We start from the raw sequence: 21,150 nt of genomic DNA, 5'->3' as shown, positions 1-21,150 counted from the left end.
TCTCTTACTTTAAAAAGAGCTATTCTAGACTGTCAGTTAATGGAACTTAATGTGACTGATGTGTCTTCTGTTTCTCAAAATGAGGATGTAGGTAGCTTGTATAAGAAGGAGGCTTTGCACTGCCTGAAGCATGACTCCAAGCAAAGATGATCATTTCCAGATGCTTACCCTAAAATGAAATATCTTTTCTTGTATTTAATAACCCAAATATCACAGTATGCTTAAGGATGATGCTGACATTTTCAAAGACCACCAAAGGTGTTCCCTTCCTGACTGCAGATATGCTCTTGGTCTCCATGGAACTTACTGTCTTTTCTGCTTTCTTGTGTCGTTTTGGCTTGCTTTCATTCTGCCTGTTACCAATTTGTTGGAGTCCAGCTTCAATATTAGCAAGTACCAGATTTTCATAGCTGTAATGAGTGCTTGACTTTTAAAGGTAACATAAACACATACAATATACAAAAAACTAAATTTCACTAGTCACCACAACCCTCAAGATTAATCGTGTTAGTAATTTGATTTCTCATGTAATTGCTTCTTAGCTGAAGATGAGGCTTGCATATTCATTCAGTGCTAGGTCAGGTTCAGTGAACTCATTTATTTATCCTTCTAATAGGACACCAGAAGACTGTCTAAACAGATGAAAGTAATCCCTTATGATCTGACTTTTTCTTAAAAATATCTTTTTCCTCAAAAGACAAACACTTCAATATTTCATTTTGGTGTTTTCTTAATGGAAACTTCATTGTTTAATTTAGTACTTTATGCTCAGAAAAATCTGAGACTTAACTAGGTTAAATAGTAATTGACCCAAATAACTACCTGTTTGCATTTCGCTTTTGAAGAAAACAATCACAAAATCAAACTAAAGTACTTTTTTCAGTTGTTTGCTTTCTCCTCCTAAGCAGGACAGCAGTTCTTTATGTGGCTTGTTACCACAGGGCTTGTTATGTGGCTTGTTACCTACCCTTGAGGCAGGGGGCAGCTGCAAGTGACGCTGGAGGACATGTTTGGTTGAGTGAGGTTTTGAGGAGGAGTTGTGTAAGAAGTATGTGCTGACTGAAAAGGCACTTTCCAAGCTTTCTATTTTTGCCTAACCTGGGTATCCTGTCCTGATGCAGAAAAATGTCACTTCTGTCACGGCCTCACCAGAAAGGCTGGGTTCCCAAGTGTGCCCTGGGTTAGTCTCTACTGTCTGTAAGTTAATGAAACTCACACTGACTCTGCACACTGACATTTCCCAATTCTGTGTGAAGCTGACAATTATTTCAGTTCTGAAAAGAGATATTGATTTGCTTATGTGCAGCTTGGGACCTGAAGTTGTATGTACGTAATCATACTGTCTCCTCATATAGTCAAAAAGTCATTTATGACTGCCTCTGGTGTTGCACAAGAATTAATGTAGGGGAATGTTTGAAGAAAGTGTAGTTTTAGGAAGAAGCGCTGCCTGCATTATCACATGCAACACCACAGCTGATCTTTGGATCTCAGATCCAATGTTAGCATGGATCCAATGGAAGCATGGCAGTTAGCAAGACAGCCTTTTGGGGTGCAAACCAAGGAGGAGAGGTGAAGAGCTGCCCCAGTTGCTTTGTTCTTCTGCAGACTCCAAGAGCTTTCCCTGCCTTTATGTGCTTTTGGTATATGGTAATGAAGCAAGAGGAAAATTAGGCCCCAGGCATTCAGGTGTCCGTGAAGTACTGAATATTTTACAAAGATTAGTAACTGTCATTTTTCAAGGAATTTTGTAAAAGAGGACTAGAATACAGGTAGTGCACAGGAACCAATATACCTTGAAAGTACATTTATTCATTTTAATAAGGCTGGCAGTGTACCATGACTCACCATAATGAATTAATTTGGTGTTTACCATAACAGCACTGAGCCTAATGAAGTCGTGATATTTATGTAACTGTCTGTAGATGTTCTCTTGTCACTCAGGATTTATAAATGGGTACTACTACTCTTATCGATGCTCTCTCTATGCAGGGAAGACCTGCATAGTGAAATGACAGTTAAGCTCACCTCAGCTTTTTCTGTATTAAAATTAAAATGAAAATCTTTTAATAATTTGATTTCTGCTTTCATCTAGGTTTCTGAATTGTCAGTATTCGGCAAAACTGTGTGGCTTGTTTGAACAGAGCTATTACAGAGCTGTCCTTATAAAGTTCTACCACAGTTGTATGATAAATACAGTTACTATCTTATTTTTTATTACTGCAGATGCTATTTCATTTAAATTTGGCCTTCTGTATTTGAGAGTGTCCATGTAAGTTTAACAGAGCTAAGTAGTTCACTAATTTGAACAAAGTGGCACTGATTTGTGGGATCCAAGTGATGGGTGCTGCAACTTCTGAAGCTGATGGTTCTTTGCTGAGCAAAACAGGTGGTCAGCCACTTTCTCTCTTTTCATATTGTTTCATATGCAAATCCATAATGCTGAACAGCAGGTCTGGTTTACTACTGCTTCTTCTATCATATCTAGAAGGTGAGATGCTTATCCTTGTTTCTGTGCACTGACTTCCTAGCAACAGCAGTGTAATGCCAAGCACTGCTGAAGGGCAGATCAGAAGGCAACCACCTGCCTACCCTCATGGGGCACAAGTTAGTTGGATTTAAATCTGCTTGGAGTCCCTGCCAGAAAACAGGCTTCACAGCTGGACTCAAGGGCACTCTTTTGCTGGGTTCAGTGGTGGAAATGGGTGGAGAGGGAGCACAACTTTGTCTAATCTGGCAGCCCAAGCTGCATTTGGCTGGCGTGAAAAATTTCCTCTCATGGAGCCCATGATTGGCAGCTCATTAAAACACTGGCTTAAAAATAAGAAAGAAAGAAAGAAAGAAAAGAAAACCACACAGAAAACAGTCTCTTCAAAAACAGCACTTCTGTTTACAGATACCAAGACTGGTAGTCAAAGGCTGAACCTATATGAAGGTTTAGAAAGAACATTTAAGCATTCAGTCAAGAACCTCATTCCTGTAACAGACACTTTATAAGATGAGAGGAGTTAAAGAGGAAAGACGAACCACAGGAGGGTGGTGAGGCACTGGAATGGGTTGCCCAGGGAAGCTGTGAATGCTCCATCCCTGTTGGTGTTCAAGGCCAGGTTGGATGAAGCCTTGGGTGGGATGGTTTAGTGTGAGGTGTCCCTGCCCATGGCAGGGGGGTTGGAACTGAATGATCTTAAGGTCCTTTCCAACCCTAACTATTCTATGATTCTATGAAGAACTGGAATAGCAATGATCTAACCCCAGGTGCTTTGTTCACTTGCAAGCATTGCCTCAGTCTGCTCAGGAGTAGGCGCTGCTCCCCTCTTTCTTTCACCTCGGCACAGCTACTTCTGTCCTGCACCTTCTCATATCTCCTTCACCTTTGGGCTCTATTTTTCAATGATCTGGTGTCCCTTTTAATTTTAGGCTTCTGTTTAGGGATAGCTAACTGGGTAGTGCAGCCGGGGCTGGGCAAGCAGCTCGTTCTGAATGACCACCTTCCCACCAGCTCTTTCAACACTTTTGAGTTTTATTTCCAACCATTCCCTATCTCTTTATTCTGTCTGTTTGAGAGAGACAAAATCGAGCAGGAACATTCGCCTCCTGTAGGTGAACACGGATATATCCTTCGCTCTGCTCAGCAGCTTCATAACAGTCCATTGCTGCAATATGATACAAATGTGATTTGTTGGGCAGCTGGAGAATGACAGTATTTGTTGGCACTGGGGTTAGCATCAACATGTGTCTCCCACAAGGCTGAAGGGATAAGGTCAAAATAATGAAAACCCATCAGACAATGAAGTGCTGCTGGTGGGGAAGGAGGTGACAGGGATCACCAACAGCCTCCTGTTTATCTCCATCCTTATTTCGTGTTTTCCTCTTCCCCAAGCAGGAGGCACCAAGCTGGGCTGAGCAGTGGCCATCCCTTTCCACCACTAAAGCTGGTGGCACCTGTGAAAGCTGCTCTGCTGCATAGGAAATAGGCCTGCTTTGCCAAAAGCTAAAGACTGCTCAGGGAGATGAAATAGGAGTTGGCATCACTCCTATTCCACTCCTCAAATAAAGAAAGACTTGGGCAGTCACTTCACTGAAAAAAAAGAAACCAAACAGCTCTTCCTTGGGGGTTCTTACCTGTCTGTTTTGGTAACTGAAGGATGGTCGCAAATCAGCTTAGTTTCATCTTGTTTTGTGAGAGGGAAAACGAATTCTCTGACGCCTTCATATCAGATTTTTGTTAGAAAGGCTCCAGTGTGCAGGTTTTGCCCAAGGAATTTGACTCATGGCTAGCCACTGGGGATGTTACCTGAGCTCTTTCAAGTGCCTGACCCCATCTGCAGGCACTGAGCGCTCTCAAATGTGACCTGTGCAAGCTACCCAGAAGCCAGCAACCAGACCGGGGCCTTGGCTCTAGCCCCCAAGGCAGAGCACACTGAGGTACACAAATGGCTTTTTATTTACTTCCTTGCTTACTTTTTCTTCCCCTTTCAACAGGGCATTCATTGCATGGCTCTGCACATCTCTCTGCAGCAGCCTGATCCTGGAACCTAGGAACAGAGTAGCATCTCCTCTTCCTTGTCAGTGCCAATGGTGAAGCTATCCCACTGCATAACATGTGCATTTCCTGATGCAGGAAACCAATACTGAGTAACCTTTGGCATCTCAGAGACCATGTATTGGCATTTTTGATCTCATTCTAAATGGCCTGTCATGTCTCTGGCTCGCTACTCAGAGAGACTAAAACAAGATCAAAAAACAGTGTTGTCAGAGATGTCTCAATTTTGTAGCATTTGTGACAGCTTGGTATCATAGAAACATAGACTGGTTTGGGTTGGGAGAGACCTTAAAATAAGCCAGTTCCAAACCCCCTGCCATGGGCAGGGACACTTCCCACTAGACCAATTTGCTCAAGGCCGCATGCAGGCTGGCCTTGAACATCGTAGTAAGTTGGGGATTTTTTTATCTGTGGGTGTTTTGCAGGAGTAATTGCATTTCACTGCCAGCAGCAAAGTACATAGTAACCAAATCCAGCCCTTTTCACATTGATTGAGTAGGATTTGTTCACATGACTGGCAGATTTGGAAGCCACAGGCGGTTTAGTTTTCTATGCTTAGATCCACTAGACATCACTTGGCACTGTGAATTCAAGGCCAAATTAGTTAAAGTGCATGCAGACATTTTCTTTTGTGCAGCTCAATAACTTTACATCATTGCCTTGAAAAATGTTATTGTAACAGTTTTCCTGCCAGAGAAAAATGTATTAAGACCTGCACTCTATCCATAAGCAAGTTTTAAAGGTCATGTTTTTCAGACAAATTAGATCATTTCAATATATAGGCTTCTTTTGTACGCTTTTTTAAGACTGCTGTTTCAAAACAGCAGGAACTCTTGCACCCTACTTACTACTTTTCCACCACTCTTGCTACTGGCTTATGTGTTGCAATACAACCAATACAGCAGGCTCAAACGAGCCAAGGTTGTCAAGGAAAAGTTCAGTTGTAAAAATCAGGGACTTGTGAGAAGAGGCACTTGCTGGAAGTATAGCATTTATCACATCATTATCATTCAGAGCAGTTAGTTAATGCATTATTATTTTAGTCATTTATTAAATTTGAAAATCAAGTATCAAACTGATTGTAGTGTCTGCCGCCCAACAGGTATCTGATTAGAGTGTGCGAGGGCACCCACCGGGAGCTGCAGCAAAAACACGCATTCTTATGGAAAGAGTGCCATCGTGTGGGAAGCTCCTGCAGCACCCGAGCATAGCAGTGCCTGTGTGCTTGCGAGAAGCCTTCCTTCATCACGTTGTTTTTCATGGAATTTCAATAAAAGTACGATTTTCATTTCTGAAAGTGTGCTAAAAAAATAGGAAGTTTTATAACTAGAAACAGGTTGGTAGTGTTAAATCTTCTTAGTATGTTAACTATTATTTTGGTTCCATAAACAGGTAAATTTAGAAACAAAGTGTTAGTACTGAAAGTCTAACAGAAGGAGGATCTCCTTTTTGCTCTCTGTGAAGTTAATATAGTTATATATTCATGCTGTTATAGTTTCTTTTGATATGTATTTTATCTCTCAACATCTGTTTTCAGTTTTACAAGGCTTCATTATAAGCTTTCCATTCCTCAAGCTTTTCCATGAGTTTATACAATTACTGTCTCTGGTTTCTGCTTCTTTTTTATGTTTTCCTTTAAATAATTGAACTTATGTGTCACATCCATAATGAAAATTGCCGATAATTAGCAGGAGTACAATTAGGAATAAATCTCTGCTAAGGAACAAGCCAAAGTTCAGTGTCTTTATGCAAATGCCAATTGTTAAAAAGATGTCTTGTGTAATCAGGAATTATACTGACAAGTGAAGAATCATTTAATTAATGAGAATAGAGCAATCATTTGGATGGCTCATTCTACCACTGCCTGAATAAAAGAGAAAATAGCCCTGCTCAGGGATTAGATCTGCTGCTGGAAGAAATAAACCCAGCAATGTTGTTCTGTTACTGACTTGGTTAGATAGTACAGTAATTCTCAAATATAAAAACACATACGCCAAATGTTTGGATTGGGCATCTAAAATTCATCTTCTATTATTCCACAAGAATTTATACAAGAGAGTTCTGTTTATGCTGGCTATCTGCTGCTCCTGCTAACCTGACAGACTGTAATGTTTGAGCCAAAATATTTGCATAAGTCCTATTGCAGGATGCTAGGGCAGCGAGGACCAGAATTGTGGTGGGTTATGTCTGTAAGCACTGTGTGCCATCACAGAGAAAAGCGTATGGACTGTGTTTGCAGCTGCAGAGGAGTAGTTATGGTAAGAAAGGGCCTCTGGAGGTCTCCAGCCAAGCCCTTTGCTCAAACCAGGTCCAGTTAGATCAGTTTGCTCTGGGCCTTACACAGTGGGCTTTTGAATATTGCCAAGATAGAGATGCTACAAGTTCTCTGTTCCAGTGTTTGACCTCTCCCATTTTCCTTTCATCTAGTGAGAATTGCTCATGTTCCAGTTTATTCCAGTTACATCTCTTCTTATCACTGGGTCTGGCTCTGGCTTCTCCACACACTCCCAGTAGGCAGCAATGACAAGAATCCTGTGTATGGTCCCTGTGCCTCCAAAACTCTTCTGAACATGGAAGTCTCATAACAGCTATTCTGTTTCTTGCAACAGAATAGAGTCCCCCCGTTCTTGACTTATCCTTGCCTCTCAGGAAGCTTTGGGATGGGGCTTCCCTCAGTTGGCATTGGGTTTGGAACAATTTGAAATATAGCCCAGACAACTCTGACCTTGTTTGCCATTCTTCAAGGCTGGATCTTCAGTGACATGCTTACTAACACAAGGTATTACACAGCACTGCTCAGCAGTAACTAAACTATCTCTGTGTTATCAACAGTTGCTGGCACAAATCCAAAACATGGCCTCATACCAGCTACTCTGAAGAAAATTAACCTTTCCCCAACCAAAACCAGCACAGGATGTGCCATAGAAAATTTAGTGGCTTCATTGACACTACCTGGTCAAGTTGCATTAGAGATTGAATGATCTCTGTATGGAGCAGTTGCTCTGTGCTTCCCAGGTGCATTCAATCTCCCTTTCATGCTACTGTATTTTTCTGAGGTTGAGGTAGACCACTGCATTGAGCTCTTATGGCAGCCCTGAGTCAATGGAACAGCTTTTCTTCCCCCTTCAATGCAGTACAGTCTCTGGTAGCAACATCCCAGATCTCTGCTGCTTTGTGTGCACTTGGATTTTTTGCATGCTGTGTCAAATGATTGCACAAGTAATTGTTTGCCTTCCAACACTGAAATGAAAAACAAATTTATTACATGAAGGAAAACACTCCCTTTGTTTTATTGTTTTTAAGTGTAATCATTGAAATTTTTATTTGGTTAACTAGAGGCACCCAGCTGCTGCTCTAGTCACTGCTGGATGTTTGTTAAAAAACACTTTTCTCGGGGATAAACAAACTAAATATGAAGATCTTCCTCCAAACAGAATTCTCATTTCTCAAGCTGTTCATCCCACAGGAAGCCTAGCTAAGTACACAAACCTTGCAAGCTGCCCAGTAAATCTTTGGCAGTGACTGGGTATGTAGGTGCAACAACGAGTGAGTTCTGCAGCAAAGAACCTTCCTATGGAAATTACTTACCAGCAGGTCGCATACTGCTGCTGAGCAAGATTACTTTAAGTTGTCACGGTTCTGCTCTCTCTCCAAAGCAGCAAGTAGGCAACCTGATAAAGATCAGCAGAGAAGGTAGAATCATAGAATAGTTTGGGTTGGAAGGGACCTTCAAAGGTCATCTAGCCCAAACCCCCTGCAATTTGCTGGGACCTCTTGAACTAGATCAGGTTGCTCAGAACTACATCCCAGCCTGGCCTTGAATGTCTCCAGGGATGGAGACAACCCTCGAAATACTGAGGAAGCTAGACTCCTGGTGGACTTCTGTCAGTTTTCCTGTGGAAAGACTGCCATGTCCTTTCCAAAATCTCTTTTGGAAAGAGAAATTTTGCAAAGAGATTTTTGGAAATCTCTTTTGGAAAGTGAGCCTCTCTTCTAGGTCTGGAAGGACCTGTTCCACTTGCAGGTGCCACCCTAACGCTTCTAGCGATTCCTTCAATGGTTGGGGCATCTTTTCCTCTGTAGGTTGCCAGAGCTGACAGCCACGTTTGTAGTTTTGCAATATATTCTGCCACTAGTGATTTGACCCAAGTTGATGCATTAACATGCCACCATAGCAACCATTTTGCCATTTGGATATTGTCTTTTTGAATCTTAAATAATTCAGCAGAAAGAATAGCTACTCTACCAGATGCGGGAAAATTCACATCAACAGTAGAAATAGCCTCTTGAGTCTTTGCAAATAAGGATTTCCAGTCTTCCTGAGGATCACAGTAGTCACTAAGGTTGGCAGGAGGAGTTGCTTAAGAACCATCCAGCTGTCTGGCAGCAATAGAAAGCTGACTTAAGGCAATGGTTGGACCCAGGAATCCTTTTATTAAATCCAGATAATGATCACCCCAAAGAACATGAATATTTTGCCAATCGTTGTTAAGAAAAGGTGTTAATACAGTTTCAGTATGTTCAATAAGTTGTGATATTTCAGGGAAGAAATCATCAGGAAGTTTTTCAATGCTAGACAAAGATTTTATAATTACAGGATCCATATATAAACAAGAGACAATACAGAATGTAATATCACAAGGTACAGCATTTAGCAACAGCAAATACAGACGTAAATATACCTTGGTTCTGAGCTCCCGTGGAGGTCCACCACCTCTCTAGGTAGCCTGCGCCAGTGTTGTATGACCACTGCACCCTCATTGTCCTGTCATACATCTGAACTGTATTTTCCTTTTATTTTTTATTGAAATATCTCTTCTCCAGTGATTAAAATGCAAAAAACATATTGTTAAGTATCGAATGCAGTACAAAAATCAACTGGCGTAGTCTGTAGTGAAAATCAGTTAAGAAAATACAGTATATTAAAAGAAGGAATGAGAGACTTATTTGTGCTTTCCTGTATCTTGAGTGGAGCATAGATGCCCATATGCTCCGTTTTACAGGTAGCCCAATATTCAAGCTTACTTTTCCAGCTACATCAGTCTGTCTGGATTCACCAGCTGCTTGGATTTCCAAGACATAAGGAAAGGTTGTGAGTAGCTGGATTACATCCGTGCGCTCTCAAGTGCTACCTCCGCTGCTCCACTGTAACCCCTGATTCTGTGCTTTCTCCTCAAGGATTTTGGAGCTGCAGCAGAATGGCGACATGGACATACTGAAGCATAAATGGTGGCCGAAGAACAGTCAATGTGATCTTTACTCATCTGTGGATACCAAACAGAAAGGAGGTGCCCTGGACATAAAAAGTTTTGCAGGTGTTTTCTGCATCCTCGCTGCTGGGATTGTCCTATCCTGTTTCATTGCAATGTTGGAAACATGGTGGAATAAAAGGAAAGGCTCCCGGGTTCCGTCAAAAGAGGTATTAGACCCTCCATTTCTCCTGGGGAGTTTTCATGCACCCTAAAGATTGCTGCCTTGACATTATAGCATTAGAGAGGGTGGGGAATCAAATTCAGAGATATTTCCTTAGCTTCCTGATTTTTTAAGGTAAATGTTGTTCCTCAAAATCTCTACCTATTCTAAGAAAAACTTGAATGAAAAAAAATTGTATGTTGATGATGTATAAATATGCAACTATTCTGAGTAAAACACAACTGTTACTTGCAGAATAGTACATTATTAATACATCAATGTTTCATTCATTATTCCCACTGGTGAAAGCTAACTCTCACCAGTAAGTTCAAAGGTTTCTTAGCTTCTCCTTGAAAAATATATCCCCTAAGCTCAGTGGCTGAGTCTTTCAAAATAGATTTGCAAAGTTTAGCCCTTTAATCAGCAGTTAGCTTCTTAAATAAGCTTGTCCCCATTTCAGAAATGTTAACCTCTTGAGGCTTCCGTGAACTTCAGCTCTTGTTATTTCATCTGAAGTCCAGGGACGCAAGAGCACATCAGATTTTTCACATTCAGGCCAAACTTATCTCCGAAATCTACTACAGATTTGTTTCAGGAAACCTTGGACAGAGACCACGGGGAGATATGTTATTTTACACCAGAGATGAGTTTGTTTCTGCACCTGCACATGTAATGCTTTCCTTCCCGTGGCAATCTACTTGTCCCTTTACCAGCCATCTGAGCCTTATTGAAGTCTTACAGCAAATCTTTTAGCTTCATAATTAAGTCTTTAGTTCTACAAAATACTAGGAAAACATTGGAAAAAAGAAGTTACGAGAAGGTACTTGGCAGCAATGCCCAAGCTGAACCTAAAACTGAGCTTTAATATAGCACTATCAGTTACATCTTTTCTATCCATGTAGCTTGTGGGGTATTGCTGTTAATTTGTGTGCAGTGGTCTCACCTTCTCTGTAATTTCTCCATTGTGTTTATTCCTGCTTAACCTAATGCTGTGTAATCAGGCAGGATTAATTATACTACCTAATTAGACAGCATTGGCACTGCTGATGTTAGATGTTAGAATGTTTAATCTTTTCTTGCCTGTCTTAATTCCCAAGCTTTTTTTTTTTTTTATTCAAGATCTGGACCAGACCATTATTAAAAGAAAAACAAAACAAAGAAAGAAAAAAAAAATCTCTAGTGTTTGAATTTGGTTTCTCAGGAATGGAAAAAAAAAAAAGAGTTTCAAGTGGGTAATTATTTTAAAAACTAAAATGTACTTGATTGCTCTTTACCCAAACTTTCAGAACTTCTTCATATTTATCTGACGCAAAACAAAAACAAAGGAAAAGAAAAAAAAACCAAAAACAACATGGATATTGCATATAAAATTTCCTATTTTGATTTTCAAATACAGAAAAATTCAGGTGTATACTTTCCACAAATGGTATAATTTGGCCTCCTTGATCTTTGCTACATGGTCATTAGCTTAGCATTTAAAATTGCATCTCAACGCTAAATTGAAAAGCTTGGCTCAAAACTGAGTTTAACGTGGATGTGTGTGCTGAATGTCCCCACTATCCAAGATGTGGGGGTCATTCAGCAAAGAAATACATCTTAACTAACTTTCTTAAAATTCATTTTAGCTTCCATGAAATCCATTGGCTCTTCCAGGCCACTAGTCCAGAATCGGGGGTCAGATTGGGCCAGTTTGTGGTCCGCAAGCCAACCCTTTTTCCTGGTGGCTGCCAACTTGTGCTCCAGAATGCAAGCATTTATACTGAAACAAATTGTCTTATGGTTGCGAAGATAACATTTTGGTCGCGTACCAGAAGTAACCCATTCAGTGATGTCTGCCTGAGTCTGCAGACAGCCTTAAACGGTAGCTCTGAGAGAAGTATCAACCGCCCCAGTAATCTCAATGGGATGTTGACTCTGAAGCCTGATGATAATTTAAGTGTGAAAACTGCTGAATATTTCACTACTGATCAGACGAGAGAGAAGAGGAAAGATCATATTATGGAGATATGCACAATCTTACTGTGAGTGGGTCTCATTTTGGTGTATCAGTTGGGTGGAGATCGGGTTGTGGGCTAAGCATGGGAGAATATCACCGCTTATATATTTTCACTGGTCTGACCCTAGCCCCAAATGCATGTCTGTAAAAGATGAATATTTTGAGTAACTTATAGAGGCTCAGAAGTGATGAAAATCCAGTCTTTTCATGATTGGCATTTTAAATTAGAAAGCGCTTCTTTTTTTTTTTTTTTTCTTTTTCAAAATTAAAAACAAATAAACAAAAACAACAAAAAACCACACAGATATTTATGAAAATTTTTAAAAAGGAAAAATATTTAGGATTGTACCTCAGAGACATAGTCATGATTTGCACGTGTTGCAGAGAGCCTCTGTATATTTCTTTATCTTCTGATGTGGCCTCAGTTCTCCTGCATCCGTATGCAGCTCCAAAGTTTTTAAGAGAGAGCGTTTGGTGAATGCGTTTGGTTTTGATGTCACCTGTGTAGTTGTTATGTGCATCCATGTCTATGTCCACATATGAATAAACTATAGACAGAAAGCTAAGTCCGAGAAATGAGCACTGCATTTTTTCCTTCCCATGAGGACCTCAAACCAAAGCCTCCATGGTCAGCGATCATCCAGTCCCTGGAAGATCCCTGATGCCCCATTCCCTGCCCCTTTTCCCTGTCACCCTGTCCCCACCCTCAGAAGATAAAATCCTGGAGTAGAGCTGGCCTGTCAGTCTCCTTCCAATCAGACTCTGTGTTTGGTGTGGTACCAGTGCAAATATTCAGTGATCCATATTGCTAAGTAGATGAACTCCTGCAGTTTGTTCTAGGTGTGGACTCTTTCAGAGTACTTGTCTTCATTCCTAAACAAAGGAGGGATCTCAAGCCCATACATTATTCTAGGAGTTCTGCCATTGATTCAGGGAGCTCTGGATCAAGCCAGTCAGTGAATTGCAGTAATCAAGGCTGGAAGTCATCAGTGCACATCTATCGGCTGCCTAATTATCCTCTGTGAGGTCCTAGAGTGTGAGATATTTCTAGTGGCCTGGAAGAGCCAGTAGATTTCACAGAGATTAAGGTAAATTTTAAGGTTAGTTGAAATCGATTTTTGTTCTGAATTAGCTGCACTGACTAGACTGAGGGAATACCCCTGCTTGTGTACACTTAATGCTGCTTTGAATTAAGCTTTGCAGTTCAGTGGAAATATGTATGTGCAGTGCAGGTGATTTACTACGTCACCCAGGACTTTCTCCTCTTCCATGCTTTTAAATTCTCAATTATAACAACCAAACCTGTTTAATTGAGTTCTCTGGGAGGAGAGATTTTAGAAGGAAAGGGGACAGAGGTAAGAGGAGGGGTGGTACTATAAATACCCCAGGTTGCCTTTTCTTCTCACCCACAAGAGCATAATTCCATTAGAATCAATGGAATTGCTTCTTTGTAGGTAAGGGGAGAATTAATCCCTCTGTTGGCACCTTAGTTGAAAATTGCTTGGTGTTCTTCTTTCTGTGTGATGTCAATGAGTCAATAGTGCTTGGTTTTTTGTCTTTAAGTTCAGCTTTTCTATGCCACAATTTATATTATAAAGGCAAAAAGCAACATGAGATGTTTTTAGCCTTTCCATAAGCCCTGAGAGGATGGTAAAGACAGCAACCTCATCCCTCGGAGCCTCCCATGTTGCCATCCAAATTTAGTCCTCATTGCCAAGTTGAAGAACTGGCATCATCCCTGACATTCGAGATCATGCTTCGCTTTCATGGCGGAAAGTTTACTGTTTTCAGCTGTTCCTAGTCCAGTCCAAGCTCTAGCTCCAAGCCTGGCTTTTCATGACAGAAACCCAGCTGTAGCACATGGAGTTTTGTTGTTGGGATTCAGAGTTTGAAGGCAGCTGTGGTATAAGTTTGGCTTAGCCCACACAGCTTCAGGCAGTGGGGGTGTTTGCTGGTGATACTCAGAGATGCCATCAGCCAAGAGCCAGTTGTAGTTGATTGTGTGTTGTGCTTCCCAAGCATTTCTGATCGCACTGTGAAGCTTCAGCCCAGCACAAATGGCAATGGTGAGCGGTGCCTCCTGTTTTTCTCATTCTCCAGGACGACAAGGAGATTGACCTGGAGCACCTCCACAGGCGAGTGAACAGCCTCTGCACAGACGACGACAGTCCCCATAAACAGTTCTCCACCTCATCGATTGACTTGACCCCGCTGGACATTGACACTTTACCCACACGTCAGGCACTGGAGCAAATCAGTGACTTCAGAAACACTCACATCACCACAACCACCTTCATACCAGAACAGATCCAGACTCTGAGCCGCACGCTGTCTGCTAAAGCCGCTTCGGGTTTCTCCTTCGGCAGTGTGCCCGAGCACCGAACTGGCCCTTTCAGGCACAGAGCACCCAACGGTGGCTTTTTCAGAAGCCCCATCAAAACAATGTCATCTATCCCTTACCAACCAACTCCTACTCTGGGGCTGAATATCGGTAGTGACCCAGACCGAGGCACCTCCATCTGAGCATCAGACCAAGTTTCTTCACTGTTTCTTTTTTAGGACTCCCTTTGCAAGGAGCAGCTGTAATATCATGGGACTAACATGGATGTAACCTGTTTTCTTTTTTTTTTCTTTTTTTTTTTCTATTTTGAGGGGGTTTTTTTCTTTAATTTGTTTGGGAGTTGTTTTCTCTTTGGGGTTTGGGGTTTTGTTTTGGGATATTTTTTTTTATTTTATTTGAGAATGAGGATTATTAGTAACAACTCTTCCTCTTCCTCTTCTCTGTTTTCTCAGTCTGGTCTCCTCTATCTCCCCTTATTCTCTTTACTACTTGAACCACTTAGTCTGTGGTTTATCGCTGCATTAGGTTTTGGTTACTTCACGCTTTTCGTATACTTTAAATATAGGAAACATGCAGCAATTTGTGCATAGAAAAACCCTGAGGATTACTTTACAGAAGGGCATTTGCTCCTCCTCCCCCACTGCCTTTTCTTACTATAACTGCAATAACTGAAATCCTTTCCATGTATTCTGCTGCATCCAGTCAGAGCTCCACTGCTGTGTGTCCTTTTAACTGTGGACCAAAGGCAAACCCTGCAGTTTAAAAAAAATGGAAAAATTAAAAAAAAAAAAGGAAAAAAAGAAAAGAAAAAAAATAAAACAAAACAAATTAAGTTAAAAGACCATTCAGACCCCGTAATACCAGAATGCAATTTTGTAGGATTACAAAAAGCCATTACTATGCCAGTAAAGACTACAGTTAAATCTACTTTTGCACTGCAACAGTGCATATGACCTTTATGTGATTGTACAGTGTTAAAAGTTTTTCTTATGTACAGTAAACTGTATCATATGGCAGAAGCCTCTCTTATGTTAAATAAATTAGTATCTCATACATATATATATACATATATACACACAGGTATGTATATATATATACATGTATATATAGCTAAAAAATGGCAGCCGTTGCTATTGCGATTCATTTAATAAAGCTTTAGTAAAAATGTGTTGTATACAGGAAAGATGTACAGTGCAGGGGGTCTTTTCATTTAGAAAAGACAGGTTGCTTTAATGTTATTCTGACTTGCATCGTTTGCCAACAAAGCATATTTTATACTTTTTTATTAGAACATCTGGGGCAATTTAACGTTTGTACCTAGATGTAACTCCTTTGGTTAGGTTTTGCATTGGCTATTGAGCATTCTATAAGGCTAACCTTGATAATTTTACTTTTAATTAATTAGACAAGTGGAACTCTCTCTTAGGTATACCATGTTCATGAACAACTAATATAGCTCTAGAGAAGTTAAACATAGATCAAAGGTTAATAAATTATTTTCAGATCAGTACAGTTGATCAATAAAATAATGATGTTAGTGGAGAGAAAAAAAAGCCCTCAAGAAGTACAGATGTGGCCTTAATTATAATCACATATTGTTATAAGGAAAAAAAAAACAACATATGAACAGGCACTCATTTTAATCCTTTGTATGTTAAGTTAGATGTAGAGGAGCTATGTATTTTTTACATTAGTGCCAACTGTGTAGAACAAGAGAAAGAACAGCAGTGAGAGCAAAACCAGTGCCCACTTTGGCACCAACTTTTTAAAGTAACACTGTTACCTGTTAGAAACGTAGGAAGAGCTTTCAATTTGTAATCCTTAAAACTAAAAATGCAGTTAAGTAGAAAGCAAGCAGTTTATCCTGTGAGCTTCTTTTGGTTTGGTTTGTTTTTTAATGCAACCATACACTTACTTTAACCTAACTCATTCTTTGGCTAGGATTAATAGGAATCAACCTATGTGATTTGCTTTAGGATAAATTAAAAGGTATATTCTTCAGATCTATTCTATTTTGATGCTAATTCTGTTCTGGGGGAGCATCTTGTACTGTCACTGTTTTTTGTACTAAATCTTCAAATATTGTCTACTGTGTAAGGCAGAACAAATTCTTACCATGCGGCCATTTTGTTTCCAGGGTAGCAAGTGTCTAAAAGCATGCACAGCTTGCTTCCCCCTTGTAACATTCATGAACTCATCCACATTTCTGAGTAAAATAATAATAATAAAAAATAAAAAAAAAAAAGATAATTTCTTTCCAACAAGCTACGTAGGGACATACCAGATGTTGCAGTGATTTTAGCTATTAAAAAAACAAACTGTTAACCATGTATGATATTTAAAATAGGCCTATTTTGATGTGTTGCCTATTATACAGATACACAAAACACTTTTTGGAGGCCTCAGTTACAAGTGGCAGAGCTTTCTGTGTATAATTTGTCTAAATAATTTGTCTAATAAAATTGTTTTCTAAACTTGTGTTTCCTCTTGTTTAATCCCGAGTGCTCTGGGATTTTCAGTGCCCAGCAAGGTGTCTACTTGTGGATGTTTTTGCCACACCATTACTGAAAGGGATTTAGCCCAGAGAGATGGAATGAGCTTGCCAGGCTGCCATGTCACTGTCAGCTCAGTGTACAGCATCCATGTAAGTCACCAAGATTTACCATGTGTATCAGCATCAGGCTTAGATTTCACACAATGTATATGGACAGCATTTTGGAGAATGATTTGAGAGTTCATTGGCACTGACATGTACACAACATGATCTGTAGAAATACTCCATCCCACCTCCGCGTTTTTTAGTGTTACCTGCGAATTTTTTTGGAACGTGGTCATTATTTTCATCGAATCACATTCTGCCATCTGTATTTGCACAGAAGCTAGTTTGCTCTGATACTGGACCTATGCTGTCTTTAAATTTGACAAAAGTTTTAGTGTGAGAAAATTTAGCCCGTATTTTATTATGGCCTTCTCAATCCTTACATTTCATTAACATAGAATTATAGAAGAGTTAGGGTTGGAAAGGACCTTAAGATCATCTAGTTCCAATCCCCTGCCATGGGCAGGGACACCTCACACTAAACCATCTCACCCAAGGCTCTGTCCAACCCGGCCTTGAACACCGCCAGGGATGGAGCATTCACAACTTCCCTGGGCAGCCCATTCCAGTGCCTCACCAGGAAAGAATTTCCTCCTTATCTCCAATCTAGACTTCCCCTGTTTAAGTTTTAACCCGCTACCCCTTGTCCTGTCACTACAGTCCCTAATGAAGAGTCCCTCCCCAGCACCCTTACAGGCCCCCTTCAGATACTGGAAGGCTGCTATGAGGTCTCCATGCAGCCTTCTCTTCTCCAGGCTGAACAGCCCCAACTTTCTCAGCCTATCTTCATATAGGAGGTGCTCCAGTCCCCTGATCATCCTCGTGGCCCTCCTCTGGACTTGTTCCAACAGTTCCATGTCTTTTTTATGTTGAGGACACCAGAACTGCACACAATACTCCAGGTGAGGTCTCACAAGAGCAGAGTAGAGGGGCAGGATCACCTCCTTCGACCTGCTGGTCACGCTCCTTTGGATGCAGCTCAGGATACGGTTGGCTTTCTGGGCTGCGAGCGCACACTGCTGGCTCACGTTCATTTTCTCATTGACCAGCACCCCCAAGTCCTTCTCCGCAGGGCTGCTCTGAATCTCTCCTCTGCCCAACCTGAGGCTGTGCCTGGGATTGCTCCGACCCATGTTAAACTTAATGGCCTAGTCATTAGTAAGCCTCATCAGTCATGATGATTTAACTTACAGCATCCAAAGTTTGTCTTAAAGACAAACAGTTTGTCTTTTGTTTTGGCTTTTTACCTTCGGTATATTTCATTCACAATGTTTTTGACGTCTTACAGTTTTCTATCAAGCTTAGCAGGCATTCAGGGGATTTTATTTTATAGTTTCAGAAATACATTGGAAGGAGTCCTCAGTTCATTGCTATGTTAAAAATATATATATATCTGAATTCAAATAACTTAAAAATGTTAAAGGAAGTTAGATTATTGAAAGTGACTTGAGGTTAAACTTTAAAGGTTCTTAATGCAGTAATGCCAGTAGGCTTGTACGTCAGTGGGCACTAAGTGCCTAGCAACAGGGTGCTAGAAGCTTTTATAATCAGGCTACTTTTATTATTTCATAAACTTTCAGCCAAGAGACAAGCTCTGCTTATTTTCTGAGGCAGAGCTGTGGCAAACTGAGGCACTGACCCTACAAGCCCTTATGCACATTACAGGGGGTCCAGTAGGGGTTCCCTTAGTCACAGAGATGTTTGCATAATCAGGGTCCTAGTTTTAGGCTACCCCTGATCTGTAAAGTAGTCATGACCTCTTCGGAAGAGCTGTCTTGCTAGCATCAGATGTCATTCGTTTTGTCTTGAACATAGGCATTGTCCCTGTCGCTTACTCACAGACACACCTGTCTAAACCTACAAGGTTTTACACGTACTATGTACGTTCTCTCTGTAACAGGCTACATAAATGTGAAACCTATGTGATGCTTCCCTTTCTTTAAATAAAAATCCAGTCAAGTAATGGTGTTAAAGACCATCAAGTGTGTCTGCTGCTGCAGCTCCACTAGAAATACAAGCCAGCTAGCTCTATGTAAAGATGAGTTGTTTGCCTGGTGATTCCAGTCATACATTTTCATGTACCAGCTACAAACAGAAAGCAAGCAGTGGAAGAAAACTTATTTATCCCATTCCAAAGAATCACTTATTAGGACATTTTTATTGACCAACAGTGAAATACCTAGAGAAAATAAATAGTCCTGCTGCCCCAATCAAGTGAATTACTGTAGCTGTGATTGTAGCTGTCACTGACTCATCAGCTGCAGCATGGCCAGAGCCAGTCTCCTGGGTTTCCCTCCTATCTTCACAAAACTACATGCTAGTATTGTTTCCCTAAATAGATCACAGTTTTAGAAGCATCTTTTACTCTTTCTTTATCCTTCATGTAGGATGCTATGAAGTGATGAGAGCATGAAGCTGGCCTTTCTGTGAACACTTGTAGTAGGGTCAATAGCGCATACTCAAGGTCAATACCCCTTTTAAGTTTAATTTCTCAAATCTGCACAAATGTGATGACATGAAAAGTAAACCAGCTTGCTGTGTGCATGCTTCTGGGTGTAGGTAATAAAAAAAATAAACAAAATAGAGCCTCTGAAACAACAAAGGCATCAATAGCCTACACAGCCCTGCTTTACCCATTTAAATCTCAGTCCCAATACCCATGCTTCCTCTTCATTCTGCAGAGCTGTTTTGGAATAAATCAACTATCTGCTCCTCAGTATAGTCACAGACAAAGTTTTGATAAACACTAGGACATGAACACACGCTCATGTGTCACGCCAAGACCAGTGGGCAACTGAGAATGTACCATCACAGTGTATCAGCTTGTCATGTCTCACTGCAGGCATGAGGTCAGAAATAGAATCCTCCAAAGGATAGTCAGTGCAGGCAAAGTGATTCACAGCCTAATGAATTCCTAACCAAAAAAGTGTAACAATGCCCCACATTACAGGAGCCATGAATTTAATTAAAAAAAAAAATATTAAAAAAATATTGCCTTTCAAGAGGTATAGTTATAAATTTTCTATCTTTCAAGACTTACAAAATCTGCCCCTCCCCCCCCCCCACCTTCTGTTCATCACAGTGGCATGACACTTTGTGTGTACTACAGTATTTATTTCTGTAACATTCATCAGAAGGGAGGAAAGTATTACACCTGGAAAACTGAACGGTCAAGTCATTAACTACTGAGCTCCAGGTCATACAGGAAATTTGAAATAGAAACAACAATTCAGCATATCAGAACCAGCTTGCTGCTCTGTGGGGAAGAATAAATCTTTGTGCCCTGAATGCTCGAGACAAAGACTTTGAAAACAGTGAGGCAAGAGAGGCAAGCAGAGAGCCGAGAGGGTTGCACTGCCTGATGGGTTGGCAGTGGGAAGAGGCAAGGGTCGTCCTGCTCACAGGCCAGAGGTACACTTTCAACACTGCTCCATCTGCCCCAGCAGTCACTTCAGATCAGCCTTGGCCCCTTAAAAACAGCAGCAGGGGCTGTTACATACCTACCTGAGGCTCATAAGCAGGGCTACAGAGATGGGAATGTAGGTGACACATTTCTCCCTAGCCCCTCCAGAAGTGGTGTGTGAGCCCACCAGCAGCTGGAGAGTGCCGTGTATCAGGGCAGGAGGCCTTTGCATGCCTGGCGAGCCTCCCACAACAGTGAGCTTTCCCCAGAGGTGCTGGCGATGGTGCCCAAAGCAGGGCATATGTGAACAGGGGCAGTGGCCATATGAGCCCCAGTACAAATGCCAGGGATCCATAACTACCATACCAGTGGGAAATGCAAGCTACCTGCAACTGAGCAAGCACATGACACCCCCTCCCCACAACATGTGGTCCTGGAGATAATTCTACCAGCGCTAGTAAGGCCATCCTTTGTTTTAATGTTCCAAGGGAGTGATGCACCAACACTACACGGGATAAGGGACTGCTGCAGAGCACCAAAGCAAGCATTAACAACAAACAGCTTTATTTTCAAATCCAGCTATCAGCCATTATAAGACTTCCCCTTCCCAAATCAAAATAAAGAGCTGAAGGCAAGCCCATTAATTGATTGGTGGGGGGGCGTGCCCTTGCATGTCTGTAGGAGATATTTAGCTCCTCTAGTAACCATGAAGCTACCGGTGCTTCCAAGCATTGCTGTCCTGCTCCATGCCACAGCCAGTCCAGCCTCACAGGGTGTGCAAACTGGCTGCTCAGATATAGCTGCTGCCCAGGAGTACCACACAGATTTGTTTCCACATTCCTGTATGTGGGCTGTATAT

At 41.2% G+C, this 21,150-nt stretch overlaps 1 protein-coding gene across 5 annotated transcripts in view; it reads left to right on the top strand.

The window, feature by feature from the left end:
* Positions 1–16,704, top strand: part of GRID2 (glutamate ionotropic receptor delta type subunit 2) — a 744,966-nt gene extending 728,262 nt beyond the window's left edge. For 4 of the 5 annotated variants that reach the window (XM_065691904.1, XM_065691874.1, XM_065691883.1 and 1 more), the window contains 2 exons: positions 9,719–9,959; positions 14,049–16,704. In XM_065691904.1, the coding sequence (XP_065547976.1) occupies positions 9,719–9,959; positions 14,049–14,471 (664 nt within the window). In that variant the 3' untranslated portion in view covers positions 14,472–16,704. Of the gene's footprint in view, positions 1–9,718; positions 9,960–11,577; positions 11,974–14,048 lie in introns of all 5 variants that reach the window. The other variant, XR_010615424.1, reaches the window with a different exon arrangement.
* The last annotated feature ends 4,446 nt before the right edge of the window (positions 16,705–21,150 follow it).

Source organism: Lathamus discolor, chromosome 1 (assembly GCF_037157495.1).
Source record: "Lathamus discolor isolate bLatDis1 chromosome 1, bLatDis1.hap1, whole genome shotgun sequence".
NCBI classification, from domain to species: Eukaryota; Metazoa; Chordata; class Aves; order Psittaciformes; family Psittacidae; genus Lathamus; species Lathamus discolor.
Note: the sequence above shows the minus strand (reverse complement) of the source record. Positions and strands in the feature narration are given on the sequence as shown.